The 19,042-nt window shown below is 40.8% G+C and overlaps 1 protein-coding gene across 2 annotated transcripts in view; it reads left to right on the forward strand.

Annotated features, from left to right (window-relative positions):
- Positions 1 to 3,926: 3,926 nt before the first annotated feature.
- Positions 3,927 to 19,042, forward strand: part of TNKS2 (tankyrase 2) — a 72,030-nt gene continuing 56,914 nt past the window's right edge. For both annotated transcript variants that reach the window (XM_042959774.1, XM_007080094.3), the window contains exon 1: positions 3,927 to 4,372. In XM_042959774.1, coding sequence (XP_042815708.1) covers positions 4,174 to 4,372 — 199 coding nt within the window. In that variant the 5' untranslated portion in view covers positions 3,927 to 4,173. The remainder of the gene's footprint in view (positions 4,373 to 19,042) is intronic.

Below are 19,042 nucleotides of genomic sequence, written 5' to 3' on the forward strand. Positions count from 1 at the left end.
TCACACCTAACTCTTCTTTGTTTTTTGGTTTTTTTTGGTTTTTTTTTTTTAGATTTGGTCTCCCATATACGTTTTAGGATCCGTCTCGAGTTCCTTGAAAACCCCATTGGGATTTTGATGAGACTTGCATTGAATTTATGGATCAATCTGGGAAGGATTGCTATGTTAATCATATTGAGTCCTCCCATCCTTGGCCATGGCATATCTCTCCATTTATTTAGGTCTTCTTTAGTGAATTTCAATAAAGTTTTATCGTTTCCTTCATACAGGTCTTGCACATTCTAGTTTTATTGCTATCATAAGTAGCAACTTTTTTAAAAAATATGGCTTATCAAACTACTGTAAAAAAATTTTTTAAAGCACTTGGAGACATTTTAATACAGGCTGAATATTAGATGATACTAAGGTATTGATGTGAATTTGGTTAGGTTAATATGTTTAAATGGTATTCATTATGGTAAAAGAAAGTAAGACCTTTATGTATTACAAACTTATATTTGAATATTTACTGGTAAAGTGACATGATGTTTCGTTTGTTTAAAAGTTAATAAAAATCATTTTAAATAGTTTATTTTACAAATGAGGAAGAGCTAAAAGAAGAATGGCAAAATAGTGACAAGTGTTGAAGCTGGGTAATAGATACGTGGGAGTTCATTATACTATTCTCCTTATTTTTGTGCATGTTTGAAATTGTCCACAATAGACTTTAAAATTATATTTTCTACTTATTTTTTCTAAGGTATAGAAAAAATATCTTACAGCAACCCTAACAAACTAGTCCACTTTATATAAATGGGATCATACAGTGTTTATCCTTTTTGTTACCAGCTTATTTCACTTGTCCTCAAGCTTCATCCATGTTACAACATATGACAGGAATTCCTTCTTTTTTAAAAGATGGAATAGGGGCGCCTGGGTGGCTCAGTCGGTTGAGCGTCCGACTTCGGCTCAGGTCACGATCTCACAGTCTGTGAGTTTGAGCCCCGCCTCGGGCTCTGGGCTGATGGCTCAGAGCCTGGAGCCTGCTTCCAATTCTGTGTCTCCCTCTCTCTCTGACCCTCCCCCGTTCATGCTCTGTCTCTCTCTGTCTCAAAAATAAATAAACTTAAAAAAATAAAAATAAAAAAATTTAAAAGATGGAATAATATTCTATGGTACATATATACCACATTTTGTTTATCCATTCATCTGCTGTGAACACATAAGTTGTTTCTACCTCCTGGCTATTGTGAATAATGCTGCTGTGAACATGGGTGTGCAAATATCTCTTAGAGAGCCTGCTTTCAATTCTTCTGTATATATGCAAGAGGCATTACTGGATCATATGGTAGTGTGATTTTAAATTTTTTGAGGAAACATCATACTGCTTTCCCCAGTAGGTGCACCACTTTATAGTCCCACCAACAGCGCACAAGACTTATAAAATTTCTCTACATCCTTACCAGCCCTTATTATTTTCTGGCTTTTTGATAGTAGTCATCCTGATGGATGTGCAGTAGTATCCCACTGTGGTTTTGATTTGCATTTTCCTAATGATCATTCGGTTTTTAAAAATGCTAAGACCTTTTTGAGATACCATTTACATCCACTATATGTATTGGAAAAGTTAATCTGACAATACTAAGAATTGATGAGACAGAGACTTTTAAAAAACATGCTGCTGGGGGCATGTAAATTATTAACAATCTCTTTTGAAGGACAATTTGGCATTACCTTGTAAAGTGAATTCATTTTCCCTAAGATTCAGTAATTCCAGTCCTAGGTAGTTGGTTCCTGCAGTGCTTTTAAAACCTTGAGTCCACACTCATTTGTGAGTTCTGTAATCCATTTACTAAGAGTCACAATTAGCCCTGGAGAAGTAAATGTTGTTTTATTATTTTGTGAAACTTTTGTTTTATGTATGTATATTTACTGGTGGAAGACACTAATTGCATTTCTTACACTATGAGTAATGGTGAAAAAGTTTGAAAACCTCTCATTAATTCTTGCACACGCATACCAAGAGAATGTATAAGAATGTTCATAGTAACAAAAATCGGAGCAAACCTAGTGGCCCATAAAATTGTAAATTTGTGGTGTGTTCCTACAAGGCAACTCTATAAAGCAATGAAAATGCATGCATGCGACTTACATATGTATCCTTAAGTGAAAAAAACACCACAAAGACTGACATTTTTTTATTTTTGTTTTTTAAATTTTTTTAAGTTTATTTATTTTGAGAAAGAGAGCACAAGCAAGGGAGGGGCAGAGAGAAGGAGAGATCAAATCCCAAGCAGGCTCGGAGCCATCAGTGCAGAGCCTGATGTGGGGCCACAAACAGTGAGATGATGACCTGAGCGGAGATCAAGAGTCTCGAATTCGGCCTAGCCGAATATGCCACCCAGGTGCCCCAAGACTGACGTTTTTATAAAGCTTCCAAACGAGTAAAACTGAACAATATGTTGTTGAGAGATACACACGTGGGAAGGGATTAATAAGAACTAATCAGTAAATAGGGAATAATAAAATTAGGAATACATTTGGCAGGTGGATGAAACGGGGAAAAAAAGATGCAACAGTATTGGTGTCATAGGTCTTATGTATTCATAGATATTCATTTTATTAATATGCAACATAATTTAAATTTATACTAAATATATTATTTATATGTAGTTATATAACTTACATATGTATAAAAAGGTTCCTTCCTAAAAGTGCATATTCTCTGTCTTCTTGCACAGTAGTGAATCAACCCAATAGAAACTGAATTTCCTGAAAAACAGGTTAAGAAGTTAAAGACCACAGGGGGAAAATGCCTGTCAGCATGCCAAAGGTCAACATGTATCATTTCATGTAAGCATATCTTAACTTTCAAAAGTTCCCAGAGGCCAGGGCAGGGAGTAGGGAATGATAAATAGCTAGATCACTACCATTTTTTTCCTCTTAGTTTTGAAAGAGAGAGGGAGAGAGAATCCCAAGCAGGCTCTGTGCTATCAGCAAAGAGCAAAGACACCCCCCCACCCCCCACCCCCCCCCCCAGGCAGGGCTCCATCCCACGACCCTGGGATCATGACCCAAACTTAGAGGCTCAACCGACTAAGCCACCCAGGCGCCTGGCTAGATCACTACCTTAACCGTGACAATTATCTCTGTGGTTTTCTTGCTTCTGTGGTCTACATACACATCGCAAATCATTAAATTTGTCAGCCATCCGTATACCCAGTGTATCCACACCTCATTCAAATCAGTACAATATTGATATATGTATGGGCCCGTTAGTTCTGAGCTAATAACGATAGCAAGAGTAATTAATCAGAGCCATCCCTCTCAATAATTTAGAATAGGAACAAACTTTCATCGCTCTCCTAATTTCCTTTAAATGAACTTGGGGCAGCTCATCCAAACTTCCCATGAAGTGGAAAGCAACTCATTCGTTTTCGAGAAGTGACTTACAAGAAGCAACAAAACAGCAGTTGCAGGGGAAGGGAAGAGACAGTAAACAGAAAAGAAATCCCCCGCCCTCACCCCACCCCCAGGAGAAAGGGATTGTGGAAACTGAAAAGTGGAGACTAAGAATTCTAAAAAAAATATGCAAGATCGGGGAAAACCTTTCAAGCGCTCTTTTCAGTGTACAACAATAAGGAAATTCAGCTCAGGAAAACCATGCCTTAAAAAAAAAAAAAAAAAAAAAAAAGGCAAGAAACAATCATTCGACTTCAGCAAAACCCACTGCAAAGATGGCGGTGGGACGAAGCCCCTTCTCCTCTCGCCGCCAAAGGTCCTCGCCTCGCATTTCCCACAAACCCCTCCGCGCCGCCCCGCTCGCAGAAACCTGCCGGGCCGGTCGCGGACCACTGCGCAAGCGCGGCACCACGTCACGTGCCCTCCCAGGGCTCAGCGGAGCTGGCAGGAGGGGCCTTGCCAGCTTCCGCCGCCGCGTCGCTTCGGGGCTCGAACGGCGGGTTCGTGCTGCCTCTGCCGCCGCCGCGGGGCACCCGGGGGTCGCGGGGCCAAGCGAGGGGCGCGCGGCAGCGTGGCCATGGGACTGCGCCGACCCCGGTGACAGTAGGGAGCCCAGCGGCCCGGGCCCTGAGCGCGTCTCCTCCGGGGGGCCTCGCCCTCTTGCTCGCAGGGCCGGGGCTCCTGCTGCCGTTGCTGGCGCTGCTGCTGGCGGCGGCGGCGGCGGCCAGGATCATGTCGGGCCGCCGCTGCGCCGGCGGGGGCGCGGCCTGCGCGGGCGCGGCGGCCGAGGCTGTGGAGCCGGCTGCCCGCGAGCTGTTCGAGGCGTGCCGCAACGGGGACGTGGAGCGAGTCAAGAGGCTAGTGACCCCCGAGAAGGTGAACAGCCGCGACACGGCGGGCAGGAAATCCACCCCGCTCCACTTCGCCGCAGGTAACCGGGACCAGTGCCTCCTCGCCTCGCCCCACCTGCGCACCCGGGCTCTCAGGCCTGAAAGCAGACACGGTGGTCCTCTGCTTTTCCTCGTAGGACTCGGGTGCTGGTCGTCTCGCTCTCGCCGATTGGGGACCGAGGCGAGGACTTGGGGCTAGGGGGCGAGCGTGTCCCACTCCCTGGAATTTTTTTTTTTTTTTTTTTTTTTTTTTTTGCTTTGTTTTGTATCAACAATACCTGTACCAACTTCCGGTCTTGCTACTCTCAAAGACTTCCAGACACAAGAAAGAGTAGGGGACCTAGTAGACTGTGATTTGAAAGGCCAGTGATCTTCCAAAATCTGTCGTTCTTGCAAGTTCCACTACAGCTCTTCCTTTGTAAAATGTGACGATGTAATTCAGGAGGAGTAGCTTAATTAGCCGTTGACACGTTAGTGTTAATGGGTTTATCAGGGTCGTCAATCATTAGCAAGTTTCTGGAGAGGCTAGAACTGGAAATAGTCAAGTTTGGGAAACCTGAGATCTGACTTGGGCTGGGTGCGGGTGGGTAGTGGCTGCTACATTAACACTCACAAGTTGGGGTGGACAGTGGTAGGATGAGGGAAAAGATGGTACAGGAACTTGAACTTGCATCTAGAACTGAAGTTGGGACTAACCTCGCCTCATTCTGAGTTTAGATTGTTTGAATTACTTTTACTTAATTATTTACTAGGTTGGCTTTATAAGTGTACTAGGTTTAATTGAAGAATTTAAAAGAACTAGAAATGAGACACTCAGTTTATTTCCATAAAGCATTTAAACTTTTCGCTTCGAGGAGAGGTTATATATCCTCAAGTGAGCCATGCATGATTGAAAATGGGAGTGGGTTCTCATACTTAGGATAATCTTGTTTTGTTTTTTTTTTTTTTTTGTATTACATGGTTGTTTAAAACAATTTTGAAAAAAGCAGAAGGATGAGTTTTAAAGCATTCCCTTCTTTTAGAGTAGGCATGATGAGCGAGAAAGAGTGTAAGAAAAATTTCCTTGTTCACAGATAATTGCTTTTACTCGATTTGTTTGCTTTAACTTGCCCTGTTTTAAAATCTAAATACTACTAAGAGGTAATGCTTTCTATATCAGGTACAACTTTGTTGGGTTCCTATTGGGGAGCCTTTTTAAGAGGAAGGTATGGTGGGAGAACTAGAAACAGCCTGTGGGCAGCAGAAAGGAAAGGGGGAAAGTCAGATCTCACCTGTTTGCCATTTTGCCTAAAATTTTAGTCTTTTCTCAGCTAATTTGGGTTGTCTCATTTGGCCATGTAGTCAACATTTAAGCAACTGATTTGGCAAACTCATAACCAACTGATAAGTAATCCAAAGGGTAGTGTTACTTAGATTCTGTTCACTTGATCTGTGGGATAAAAATAACCAAGCAAGATCTTAGTTGCTACCTTTCAAGAATCTGGTGTATTAATGAGTTCATGTCTGAAAATAGTAGTATTTAGAGATTATGGGATTAGCTTTTCTTATTGACCTTGTTCCTCCCCCACAATCCCACCCTCGGTTCTGTCCCAACATTTCGAAGTACTTTTTTACATAGATTTCATGTGACTCAGACTGAAGTAAAAAAACTTGTTTTAGGAACCAATCTATCTCACTATTTACCCAAATTATCTGGTACAGGTCATATGACTAAGAATTTAAGGTACAAAGGGAGAATAATAAAATAAAAATTGTGAATGGTGTACATTAAATCAGAGCATTAAAAATAAAAGCCCTGCATTTAAACCCAGGCATATGAGAAACTTATTTAAAAATTCGTTTTGTAAATTCAATCTGAGTTATTAATGACAAAATATGTTTTTTGTTTTTAAGTTTATATTTATTTTGAGAGAGAGAGAGAGAGAAAGAGCGTAAACAGGGTAGGGACAGAGAGAATCTCAAGCAGGCTTCGTGCTAGATCCCATCAACCGTGAGACTGTGACCTGTGCCGAACATTAAGAGTTGGACACTTGGGGCGCCTGGGTGGCGCAGTCGGTTAAGCGTCCGACTTCAGCCAGGTCACGATCTCGCGGTCCGTGAGTTCGAGCCCCGCGTCAGGCTCTGGGCTGATGGCTCGGAGCCTGGAGCCTGTTTCCGATTCTGTGTCTCCCTCTCTCTCTGCCCCTCCCCCGTTCATGCTCTGTCTCTCTCTGTCCCAAAAATAAATAAAAAACGTTGAAAAAAAAAAAAGAGTTGGACACTTAATTGAGCTGCCCAGACACCCCAGAACCTGTTTTAATTTTTAAATAAATGCATTTAGCTGCATTTACTCTTACGTATGGAAAATACATTTAATAATCTCTTGTAGATAGCTGTCAGTCATGTTGATATGCATGTAAACACGCCGTTGGAAGCTCATTGTAGGTGTGGGGACTATGTGACTGCCTGACCAAGTAGTTTCTTGTGTTTGTACATTATAGAGTAAGGTACAAAGGGGAAAAATGTTTTGTTTTGTTTTGTTTTCAGTAGGCTTCGTGCCCAACACAGAGCCCAATGAGGGGCTTGAACTCACAACCCTAAGATCAGGACCTGAGCTGAGATCATGAGCTGGAATTATGTGTAGCTTAATCAACTGAACTATCCAGGAGCCCAGAAAAATATATATATATACTTTTAAGCCAATTAAAGGGGGAAGGGGACATGTTTTTGTCTTTCTGTTTTGATGTCCAGGGAATAGGAATGAGAGATCTCTGACCAAGGAAATGAATCATGATAGAAGAACAGTTTAGAAAAATTTGGTATGGCTCAGTCGGTTAAGGGTCTAAAATATTTAGCTATAAAGAATAAATTACTAACCCCAAAGGAGTTAAGTTCTTCTGTTAATGAAAAATAACATAAATAGGAACTTTTTTCCTATTAGGTGCTTTTTATTATTAAACTAGATTGCATTTCCTCTAGATAAATACTCTTTAAGAAGCCATTTCTTATGAGAAAAATTGTTTCCTCTTCAGTCCCCCACCACACACACAGGATATGAATGATTTTTTTGTAATGCATCACAAAACTTGTAGCGGCAAGTTGATGGTAGGGAGACTGCAGCTCTAATTTTGCTAAAAGCAATAACACCTGAAATTCTTGACAGTGTAATCCCCTAGAAAACAGCAGTTTTCAGTAAAGGAGATTGGTTCTCTGAATTTATTTCTGAAAGATGAAGAAGAGGGACAGAAACTTTAGGAAAAAGCCATGTTGTTGTCTGTCACAGCCAAAGAAGTACATAGCGTGCTGTAGAAGCTTAGGATGGGGTTGGGGGTGGGGATAGAATTCCATGACTTCGGTCTTTGGGGTGTGCGGAGAGGTATCATTCAGTAGAGAAATATGTAAAATCATTTATTAGGTTTAAAGAATTCAGGTATAGAAATGGTGGGAAGAGATGAGGTACATAGTTGTATGTTATTGGAGAATGACAAGTTGAAAAGAGCTTGCATTGTGGAGTTCTAGCTAAACAAGGTATCACTTGTTCTGCAGTTGTGTGCTACTCAGCCATCTACATTGGACTAGTCAGACTCAGTTTCAGTTCTTATATTCAATGGAGTGAATTGCAAAGGGTTGTTTGTTTTATTTTTTTGGTTCAGTTTGGTTTTTTATTCAGAGGAAGGTAGTGGAATTAGAGCATCTGGAAATTATTATAAAAGCAACAGATACAAAAACTAGAGTTACTTTAGGGATGAAAGAAGACTAAGGTTAGACAGTGTTAGACAGAATGTTACTGTCTTCACATATGTAGAAGACAAGTAGAAGAGTGAAATGGATATTGGATATGACTTAAGTGGCTTGGGCAATCAAAACCGGGGCCAGTAGGTGAAAGGTTACAAGGAGTCAGACTGACTTTAACAATCTATTTAACTGTGGAATTGGCTGCAAGTGTCCAAACAGTGGTTGGATTGGCATCTTTCAGAAATGTGGAAAGGATTCCTGCATACAGGTGGGCAACTGGACCAACAGGTCAGAATCTGGATTGGTATAAGAAAGTGGAATGTTTACCCCCAATTGAAGGTTTTAACAGCTCAGCTACCAAAGATATAATAGCTTTTGTGATTGCCATTCATATCCTTTCCCAAAACGGTGCTGTTGAAGACCTCCAAAAACATTTCAATAGCATTTCCTATTCTTGGCTGTAGGCCAATACCATAATTATGGGAGATACACAAGATATACCCATATTCCTTACCTAGGACTGGAATTTTTTTTTTAAGTTTTTTATTTTTGAGAGACAGAGAGAGAGTGAGTGTGAGCAGGGGAGGGGCAGAGAGAGAGGGAGACACAGAATCTGAAGCAGGCTCCAGGCTCTGAGCAGGGCCTAATGTGGGGCTCGAACTCATGAACTGTGAGATCATGACCTGAGCTAAAGTCGGATGCTCAAACCGACTGAGCCACCCAGGCGCCTCTAGGACTAGAATTATAGATTGTTTCCAGCATTGGTTTTTGCTGTGGGAGATGATTAAATCCTATATCAGTAAAAAACCCGAATCTGAAATAAAGACCAGTCTATATAAGAATTCAGGGAACCCCTGGGTGGCTCAGTTGGTTGTGTGCAACTCTTGATTTTGGCTCAAGTCACGATCTCACAGTTCATGCAATCAAGCCCCACATCAAGTTCCTTGATGGCAGTGTGGAGCCTGTTTGGGATTCTCTCTCTTGAAATTAATAAATAAACATTTTTTAAAAAGAATTTAGAATCTTTGGGGCACCTGGTTGGCTCAGTCAGTTAAACATCCAACTTCGATTTTTGGCTCAGGTCATGATCCCAGAGTTGTGGAATCAAGTCCAGCTTAAGATATTCACTCTCTCTCTCTCTCTCTCTCTCTGTCTCTCTCTCCCCCCCCCCCCAAAATAAAACAAACAAAAAAAAACCACTTTAGAATCCTTTCTTGACTTACCAGATCTCCCAGTATATTCTCAAGACTTGAGCTGTACTTCTTTCTTCAGATCTTGCTAGACTTAGAGATTGACTTCAATAACAATAGTTTGGAGTACTTGTTTCAGTACTTCCCCATTCAGATTATCAGGATTTGATCAACCCAAAGGCTATGGCATTCTTTTCCAAGTTTCTCCTAGTCTGACCAGAGAGGTAGTATATCTGTCCTAAGTTGAGCTAGGCAAAGCGTTTTTCCCTGTATTCTTCATTCTAAAATATATGTGGAAAATATGTTTCCGAATGTTAGTAAAGTTAATAGTAAATGAGAGGTTTAAAATGATATTCCTCAGAAAAATTTGGTAAGAGTCCTGGCTATATAAGTCAAAGCTGAAGGCCGCCTGATTATACATTCCCAACTCTCAGACCACAAGAGCCTTCTCAGTTTCATGGCCTTGTTGACATTTTCTGTTTCTGAGCTTTTCCTTCTGGCAAAGTCCTACAAGAGACCAGCCTACCTTTAGACTAGCAGGACACAGGGACAGCATTATCATTTTGTATTGGACTGGTTATATCGATGGCCCATCCCACCTTCGGACTGTAAAAGGAAGGAGAGGTGGTGGCTTTTGGTGAATATTCCTAAGCATCCAAATTGATTTCTATTGTGACTTCCACAATACTGTGGAAAACCATTCCAAAAACTTTGGAAGCCATTCACTGAAAGCATATTTTAGTATGGGAGCAAAATAAGATACTGTTAACAATACAGTAGTATTGAGAATACTGCTCTGACAAGAGTTGGCAATAGTTCCGAGACTGATAGCACCTAGATAGTGGTGAAATTTGACAAGAAAGAAACTGAATAGATTTCTTAATAGCCACAAATCATCAACTCCATACTCTCTGTGAGGGTCATTTGCTTACTGTTCCAACAAAATATTAAACATTGCACTAAACAGATGTTTATTAAGTCCTGTTTTATGCCAGATACTGGCTTTGGCCAGTGAACAGAAATGAACAGGATACAATACCTACCATTAAGTGACACAGTTTATTGATCAGTAAATTCACTTTACAAATAAGTCTGCTTTGTTTCACTGTCAGTGCTTTTTAGTGAATTCAAGCTCAAGTATGATTTCATCAGTTCTTTCTTTCTTTCTTTCTTTCTTTCTTTCTTTCTTTCTTTCTTTTTTTAATGTTTATTTGTTTTGAGAGGGAGGGAGTAGGGAGAGAATCCCAATCCAGCACAGAGCCTGACACAAGGTTGGAACTCATGAACCATGAGATCATGACCTGAGCCAAAATCAAGAATTGGACGCTTAACCAATTCAGCCACCCAGGCGCCCCTGATTTCATCAGTGTTCTCAAATTTAGAGCAGTGTTTGAAGATGAGTGCTGTCCCATAATTATCAAATAGACTGCATTGTATCCAGTGTATCCTGAGCAGCCATGACTGCCAATGAGATCCTTGGGATTTAGAGATTGGCACTAACTCTAAGGATATACCTTCTCAGGTTTTACCTGGCCAGTGAGAGCATTATCAAAATATATCCTATATATCCTGAAATGCTTTTTTTGTTTGTTTGTTTGTTTTTAAAGAACTGAGTACTTAACAGAAGACTTTGAACTGTTTTTGAGACCATATGAATGAAGATTTCATCAAGGATTAGCCCTCAGAGTTCGGGAAGCATCTTAAATCTAAAGGTTTTGCCAAACTCCCAACAATAAAATGCTTAGAATTTGAAATAGCTACCTACTGACCCCTCTAACCCCCCCCCCCCCCCGCCGCCCCATGCCAAGGAAGTGGCTTCAGGCATTCAAAAGCTGAGAGTCCTCATCTACTCTTTTAGGATAGCAACATGATCTCTACTCACATAGTATAATCATTACAATGTGACTTGTAAAAAGTGCCTATATCTGCTGTCAGCCTCCTGACAGGTTTTAGTCATCCTAATGGCTAGAGAATCATGTTAATACAAAGTTACTGAACAGTCATCTGTGTCTTGGACTGTTGGTAACTGTGTAGGTATAATAACTTGACCCATTCCACCCCTGTTTCTTCCCCAGCTAAAACTTCAGTTTTAGTATTTAGTCATACATGTCAGTATTGAGTCTCTTTAACTGGTTTTAAGCAACCTTCTTCAATTCCCAAATGATATTTTAATAGAAGGCTACTACTTGACTTCAGCTAGATCACCAGTCCTTTGGGATAGATACCTTCATAATTGACACAATATCTTGTAATAATTACATGTTCAACTAAAGCTGTTTCTTTTTTGCGAAGTTAGCCTGTGAATTACCATTTTGATTACTTCAGATGTGCTGATTACCATTGAAGAAATAGTGATCCTCCTTCTAAAAGTGGGCACATCAAGTAGCGTTCCCTAAGAAGAGATACTTTGACTAATTTTTCTTTGTTCTGATTCCTTTTCTCTTACTCTCCAGTTTAAGAATTCTTTTATAAAAGGGGCGCCTGGGTGGCTCAGTCGGTTGGGCGACCAACTTCGGCTCAGGTCGTGATCTCGCGGTCCGTGAGTTCAAGCCCCGCATCGAGCTCTGTGCTGACAGCTCGGAGCCTGGAGCCTGTTTCGGATTCTGTGTCTCCCTCTCTCTCTGACCTTCCCCCACTCATGCTCTGTCTCTCTCTGTCTCTAAAATGAATAAACATTAAAAAAAAAAAAATTAAATAAAGTTTAAAAAAAAAAAGAATTCTTTTATAAAAGCATTTCCTCCAGGTGGGTGCTGAATGGCTGGGAAAGCAGAACTATTAATTGGGGCAACTGTGGATGGCTTACTTGGAGAGGACAGTAAGATCAACAACGCTCAGGCAGAGATAAGGAAGACGAAAGTCAGAACATAGTGGCAAGATATTTGGCCTTTTCCTCCTTAAAATTTTCCCTCTTGGGTTCTGCAGTGCCATCTATTCTTAATTTTACTTCTTAGGCTCCTTTTCTCATAGTAATTCAGCAAATATCAACAAATTGCTGTGTGCCACACAGTGTGAAGGACACTGGGAAAGTAATAATAAACTAAAACACATGGCTCCTGCCTTTTATGGAACTTAAGAGTCCAGAAGATGAGTAAATGGTAAATCCAGATTTTAGTAAGTGTCAGAGGTTATTGCCATGAACAACCAAGAAAAAAAAAATCTCCATTTCTCTGCAGGTTGCGTTCTACTAGAGAAAAGGGGGAGACCAAATAAAGAATGTTAAGATAGAAAGTAACACTGGTGGGTAGAATGGACTCCTTTAGATAGGATGGTCAGGGATGGCCTCCTTAAGGTGGTGATATTTGAACAGAATAGACACTAGGAGGAATGAATAGTGAGTGACGGCTACCGTGCGTAGTGAGAAATGCAGAGAACAAGGGAGGAGCAGTCCAAGCAGAAGGGCAGCATGTACCAAGTCCCTGAAGTAATGTTGGCACACTTGAAACAGAAAAAAAGCTGGATCATAGCTCAGAAAGCATAGAGTGGTGTGAAATGTACTTAAGAAGTAGGTAAGAGCCAGTTTTCATGCAACAGGCCTTGCAGGACACAGCACAGTGATTAAATTTTATTCTGTGAGCATCAGTGGGAAGCCAGTGAGCTTTTTTTTTTTCCCCAATTACTCAAACTTTTATTATATTTCAGGAACAGAGGTAATCAAGAATTTAAATGTAGTACATTTAGCCAGTGAACTATTTTAAAGTATCACTGATGATATAATGATAATGTAATATTGGTACATATTTAAATAATTTAGGGAAATTTAAGTAACTTACTAATGATGATTTTATTTTGTTTTTTAAGTTTATTTTTGGGAGAGAGAGAGAGCACAAGTGGGGAAGGGGCACAGAGGGAGAGGGAGAAAGACAGACAGAACCTGAACCGGGCTCCAGGCTCCAGGCTCCAGGCTCCAGGCTCCAGGCTCCAGGCTCCAGGCTCCAGGCTCTAGGCTCTAGGCTCTGAGCTGTCAGCCCAGAGCCCGGTGCAGGGCTCGAAACCACAAACCATGAGATCATGACCTGAGCTGAAGTCAACCAACTGAACCACCCAGGTGCTCCGATGATGATTGTTTTCAAAAGGTCCCTTGGGACAGAAGTAGAGTGAGGGGCCCAATTAGACTGTTGTAATAATACAGGCTGGAGACAATAGTGATTGGGTCGGGGCAGGGTGATTGGAAATGAAGAGAAGTTCCGGAACATGTTGAGTTTAAGATGCCTTTAGAATATCCAGGTAGAGATATGTCCAGTAAATTGTCTGTAATTCAAGTGAAAAGTCTAGCTACACTGGAGATTTAAATTTGGAGGTTATGTATGTAGTTGGTACTTAATGCTGTAGGAGAAGATGAGATCACCTAGGAAGGGAAAAGAGGATAGAAAACTGAATCTTGAGGAATGCTGACATTTAGAAATTGGGTGGAGGAAGCAAGAAGGCCTCAGCTAGATAGGACTGTCCAAGACTTGAACTCCTCTTCTGCCAGAGACCTGTTTTGTCTGTAGCCTTCCTCATCTGAGTTGATGCCAGCTCCACCCCTCTGTTTCTCAGTTCAAAAACCTTAACATCATCCACGACTCCTCTCTCTCTCACCTTTTTACCCCTACCCTCACCCCACATCCAATCCATGAAGAAACTATACTGCTTCTACCTTCAGAGTACCCAGAATATGCCCTAATTACTCTCACAATTGCCACCAGATTCTTAGAGTGGTCCTCAAGCCTGTCTTTCTGGCCCTCATTAATTCTGACCTCATCTCCTACTTTGCTACAGCTTTCTCACTCAGCTCCAGTCACTCTGGCCTTACTGTTGGCTGTTCTTTCAAGTCTTTGATCAAATGTTACCATCACAGCAATACCTATGGTTATAGCAGCGCTTTTGATAACAGCCCAATTATGAAAAGAGCCTAAAAGTCCCATCAACTGACGAATGGATAAAGAAGATGTAGTGTGTGAAATATTACTCAGCGATCAAAAAGAATGAAATCTTGCCATTTGTAACAATGTGGGTGAAACTAGAGTGTATTATGCTAAGCAAAATAAGTCAGAGACAAATAAATGATTTCACTCATGTGGAATTTAAGAAGTAAAACAGATGAACATAGGGAAAGGAAAGCAAAACAAGATAAAAACAGGGAGACAAACCATAGAACAAACTGAGAGTTGGTGGAGGGGTGTTGGGTGGAGGGATGGGCTAAATGGGTGATGGGCGTTAAGGAGGGCAGTTGTTGGCACCTGGATCACTCATTTGGTTAAGTGTCTGACTTTGGCTCAGGTTATGATCTCACTGTTTGTGAGTTTGAGCCCCGTGTCCAGCTGTATGCTGATAGGTTGGAGCCTGCTTCAGATTCTGTGTCTCCCTCTCTCTCTGCCCCTCCCCTGTGTGCTCATGCGTGCGCGCTCTCTCTCTCGCTCTCTCTCTCGTGCTCTCTCTCGTGCTCTCTCTCTCTCTCTCTTTCAAAAATAAACATTAAAAATTTTTTTAAGTAAAAGGAGGGCACTTGTTGGAATGAGCACTAGGTGTTCTATGTAAGTGATGCATCACTAAATTTTATTCCTGAAATCATCATTGCACTATATGTTAACTAACTTGGATTTTAATTAGAACAGCAAAGGGGCGCCTGGGTGGCTCAGTTGGTTAAGGGTCTGACTTCAGTACAGGTTATGATCTCACAGTTCAGGAGTTCAAACCCTGCATTCAGCTCTGTGCTGACAGCTCCAAGTTTAGAGTCTGCTTCAGATGCTCTGTCCCCCTCTGTGTGCCCCTCTCCCACTTGCTTACTCATGCGCGCGCACTCACTCTCTCTCTCTCTCTCTCAAAAATAAATGTTAAGAAAAAATTTTTAAAGAAATAAACCAAGAACAACACTGCCTATGATGACCTCCTTGTTCAACTTTACAACCCATCTCCTTACACACACCCTGATCACTTCTTATTCTGCTTTTGTTCTCATTACCTTCTAACATAATTATTTTTTGCATTTATTGCTCATCTCTCCCACCTCCACAGAATAGAAGTTCCTCACAGGCAGGGATTTGGTCTCTCATTCACTAGCATGTCCCAGGCACCAAAAAAAGTGTCTCTCATATAGTAGATATTCCCTAATCATTTGTTGAATGAATGGATGAGACAGGAGGAAAACCAGTAGTGTGTGATGAAATGGAAGTTTTGGAGACACTATTTCAGGAAGGAAGGGAGTAGTCAGTTGCCAAATGTTGTTGAGAGGTCTAGTCAAATGAAAACAGACATATATCCCTTGGATTTGGTAACATGGAGATTTTAAGTAACCTTGATGAAAGCAGTTGTAAAGCAGCAGAAGCCAGATTGGATTTGGAAGAGGAGTGAATGAGAGAAAGAATTGATGGCAGCCTCTAGTGGAGCAGAAAAACGGAAATTTGAATTTAGGGAGAATATTTTGTATAAAATGGAAGATACAGAACATGTTTACATACTGTCAGGAACGATCTAGTAGAGAGGGAGGTATTGTTGGGAGTGGGGAGAGAACAAAGACTTTGAGAAGGGACTAAAGTACAAGATGAAAAGGGATTGATCTTTGATAGAAAGTACACTTCAACACAACAGAAAACTAGCTTCAGATGCCATTGTGACGGTCACAGCTCCAGCTCATACCAGTTTCCTGAGTTCAAGATTTACGGAGCTTTCTACTTGGCATTCATTCCACAGGCACCTCAAACTAAGCATTTCCAAATCCAAATGATCTTATCCCATGAAACCTGTTTCTCAAAGATCTGACGGCCACCCCTTCCTTCTCCTCTTTCCCCAGAGTAAAGAAGTTACCAGGTGCTTTCTTGTCTCTTTAGTTACTCCTGTGTACAGTAGAAAAAATTAGAACCAATTTATCCCTGAGAAAGGACCTACAGGTCTCCAGCTGTTGATGGCTTGACTTATGATTGTACTATTTTACAATGGTGCAAAAGCGGTATGTCAGTAGAATCCATAGTTCGAATTTTGAATTTTGATCTCGTGCTGGGCTGGCACCGTGCAATACATGTTGGTGATTCTGGGCAGAGGCATTGAGCTGCAGCTCCCAGTCAGCCTGTGATCCTGTAATGACAAGGGTAAACAACCGATACACTTAAAACCATTCTGTTACTCACTTTCAGTATAGTGTTCAGTAAATTATATGAGATACCCAACACTTTATTATAAAATAGGCTTTCTGTTAGATTTTGCCCAACTTTAAGCTAATACGTAAGTATTCTAAGCATGTTTAAGGTGGGCTAGGCTAAGTTGTGATTGATGTTCAGTGGGTTAGGTGTATTTAGTGCATTTTGGACATACAGTATTTTCAACTAAATAGGTTTATCAGGATATAACCCCATTGTAAGTTGAGGAAGATTTGTAGTTAAATTATGGTACTTCCAACAGATAAATTAGGTAATGATAGGAGTTGATTTCTGGGATATTACTAGAGTTTTTAAAGGAGGATGCGAAACTCTTTTTGCTGTTTTTAAATACTAGTAGGTATTTGTCCTTCAGTAAGCACTTTTATGTTGTAGCAGTATATTTATGCTGTTTCTAAGAGGAGGCTTAGTAATATAGGAGTAATTTCCTTTGGGTCTTTGTGAGGGCTTTTCAAGGAGGATTCAACCTGAATTGTATTATTAAATTGAATTCAGTTAATTTGCAACTCTGTGAGTGCCAGTTATGTACCAGGTGTTGGGTATTTTTGCAGTGATCATGAATTTTATAAGATTTCATTAGGAATTGTAAGCTCACAGAGATACATGCACCCTCCTCTCCTCCCTGTTCATTGCGGCATTATTTACAATAGTCAAGACCTGAAGCAACCTAAGTGTCAATTGATGGATGAAGGAAATGTGGTATATGTATATTTAATGGAATATTATTCACCCATAAGAATGAAATCTTGCCATTTGTAACATGGATTGACCTTGAGGGCATTATGTAAGTAAAAGAAAGAAATACTGTGTGATCTCACTTATGTATGAAAGCTTACCCCCCCACACCCCCCCCCCCAAAAAAAAACCCCTCCTAGAACAGATTGGTAGTTGTCAGAAGTGGGAGGTGAAGGGGTGGGTGAATCAGTGAAGGTGGTCCAAAGATAAAAGCTTCCAGTTACATAATAAATAAGTCCTGGGGATGTAATGTACAGTATGCTGACTATTTTAATCACTGTATATTTGAAAGTTGCTAAGAGAGTAGATCTTAAAAGTTCTCATCACAAGAAAAGGAAATTTGTAATTATGTGTGCTGATGGATGCTAACTAGACTTAACGTGCTGTTCATTTGACAGTATATAAAAATGCTGGATTACTATGTTGTACACTTGAAACTAATACATTATTTGTGAGTTGTGTCTCAGTTTTTTTTTTTAAAGGCAAAAGATTCCACTAAAACCTGCCTGAAAACAGTTTTAAAAACGGTATTCCATAAGACAAAGTCCAGATGCCACCTTAGCATGACATAAAAGATTTTTCCTCATCTGGTTATCTGCCTAATTGGCATTCTCTGTCTTATCGTGAATGATTTGCTTTTTCATGCTTCCGTGTCTGTGTACATTTTGTCTCTTCTGCTTGGACTGCAGTGTTCTACCCTTGCTCAGATCCTTCCCACCCACCTCTCCTCTCCTCACTTTCTTCATGATCCCTTGAAGAAAAATCCCTTGATTTTTCTGTAAGTCTTCAATTCAGATTTCACTGGAATCTCCTTGGGTAGTCCTTCCTATTCTCTGCTTTTCCCCCAATTTAGGTATTCCTTTCTTTGGACTTTAGTAACATTTTTGGTATACCTCTGTTATGGCAGTTGTATTGAAATGATTGCCTTTTTTTGTTTTTCCACATCTTAAATTGTGAGCTCTTTGAGAATAGGGAGAATCAGAGATAGGAAGATACTTATCTTTGTGACATGGAGCCTAGCAATATTAAAACAAAGAATCCAGTTAATCTTTCCAACCATCTAATTCTTATATCAGCTGCAACTAGGCCAGCCCCAGGCATACACCTTAAAAAGATTCTACTGCTGCTTTTTTTTTTTTTTTTAAGTTTATTTATTTTGAGAGAGAGTGCAAGCAGGGGAGAGGCAGAGAAATAAGGAGAATCTCAAGCAGGATCCACACTGTCACCTCAGCCCATACAGGGCTCGAACTCCTCAAACCCTAAAACCATGACCTGAGCTGAAATCAGGAGTTGGACACTTAACCGACTGAGACACCCAGGCACCCCACTACTGCTGCTTTCTCATTCAGCTCCCACTCTGGTTTTAGAAAAACTGTATTCAGGGTTGGTGGTTTTGAGAATATTCGGGTAAGGGTCATCTGGGTGGCTCAGTCAGTTGAGCATCTTCAGCTCAGGTCATGATCTTGTGGTTCATTAGTTCAAGCCCCGTGTTGGGCTTATTGCTGTCAGCCTTTCAGCATTGAGCCTGCTCTGGATCCTCTGTCCCCCTCTCTCTGCCCCTCTCCTACTTGCACTTCCCCAAAAATAATTTAAAAAAATTTTTTTAGCAAAAAAGAATATTGGGGTAAAACTTTAGATGAGTGAGAAGGGGCTTCTGTCTCTCCTAGCACTCAGGTATAACCTCCCCATCTGCTTTAACATATGCCTGAAATTCTTCCCATTTCATTTTGTTTTAGCTGTAAAAAAGGTTTTTAGCGTTGTTATGTGAGAATGGTTAAGAGATTGAAATTCATTAGTACTGATTCTGTAAACCAGTATAAATGAGTTGTCAGACTTTTTTCTTTTGTTTGATATGGGGCCAGTTACAGCAGAACTGTGGAACATGGTTTTCTGAAGGAGGTCTCCTACCTAGAAAGAGGTTGCTTGTGTTGTGCACGTGACA

This window comes from Panthera tigris, chromosome D2 (assembly GCF_018350195.1).
Source record: "Panthera tigris isolate Pti1 chromosome D2, P.tigris_Pti1_mat1.1, whole genome shotgun sequence".
In the NCBI taxonomy this organism is placed as follows: domain Eukaryota; kingdom Metazoa; phylum Chordata; class Mammalia; order Carnivora; family Felidae; genus Panthera; species Panthera tigris.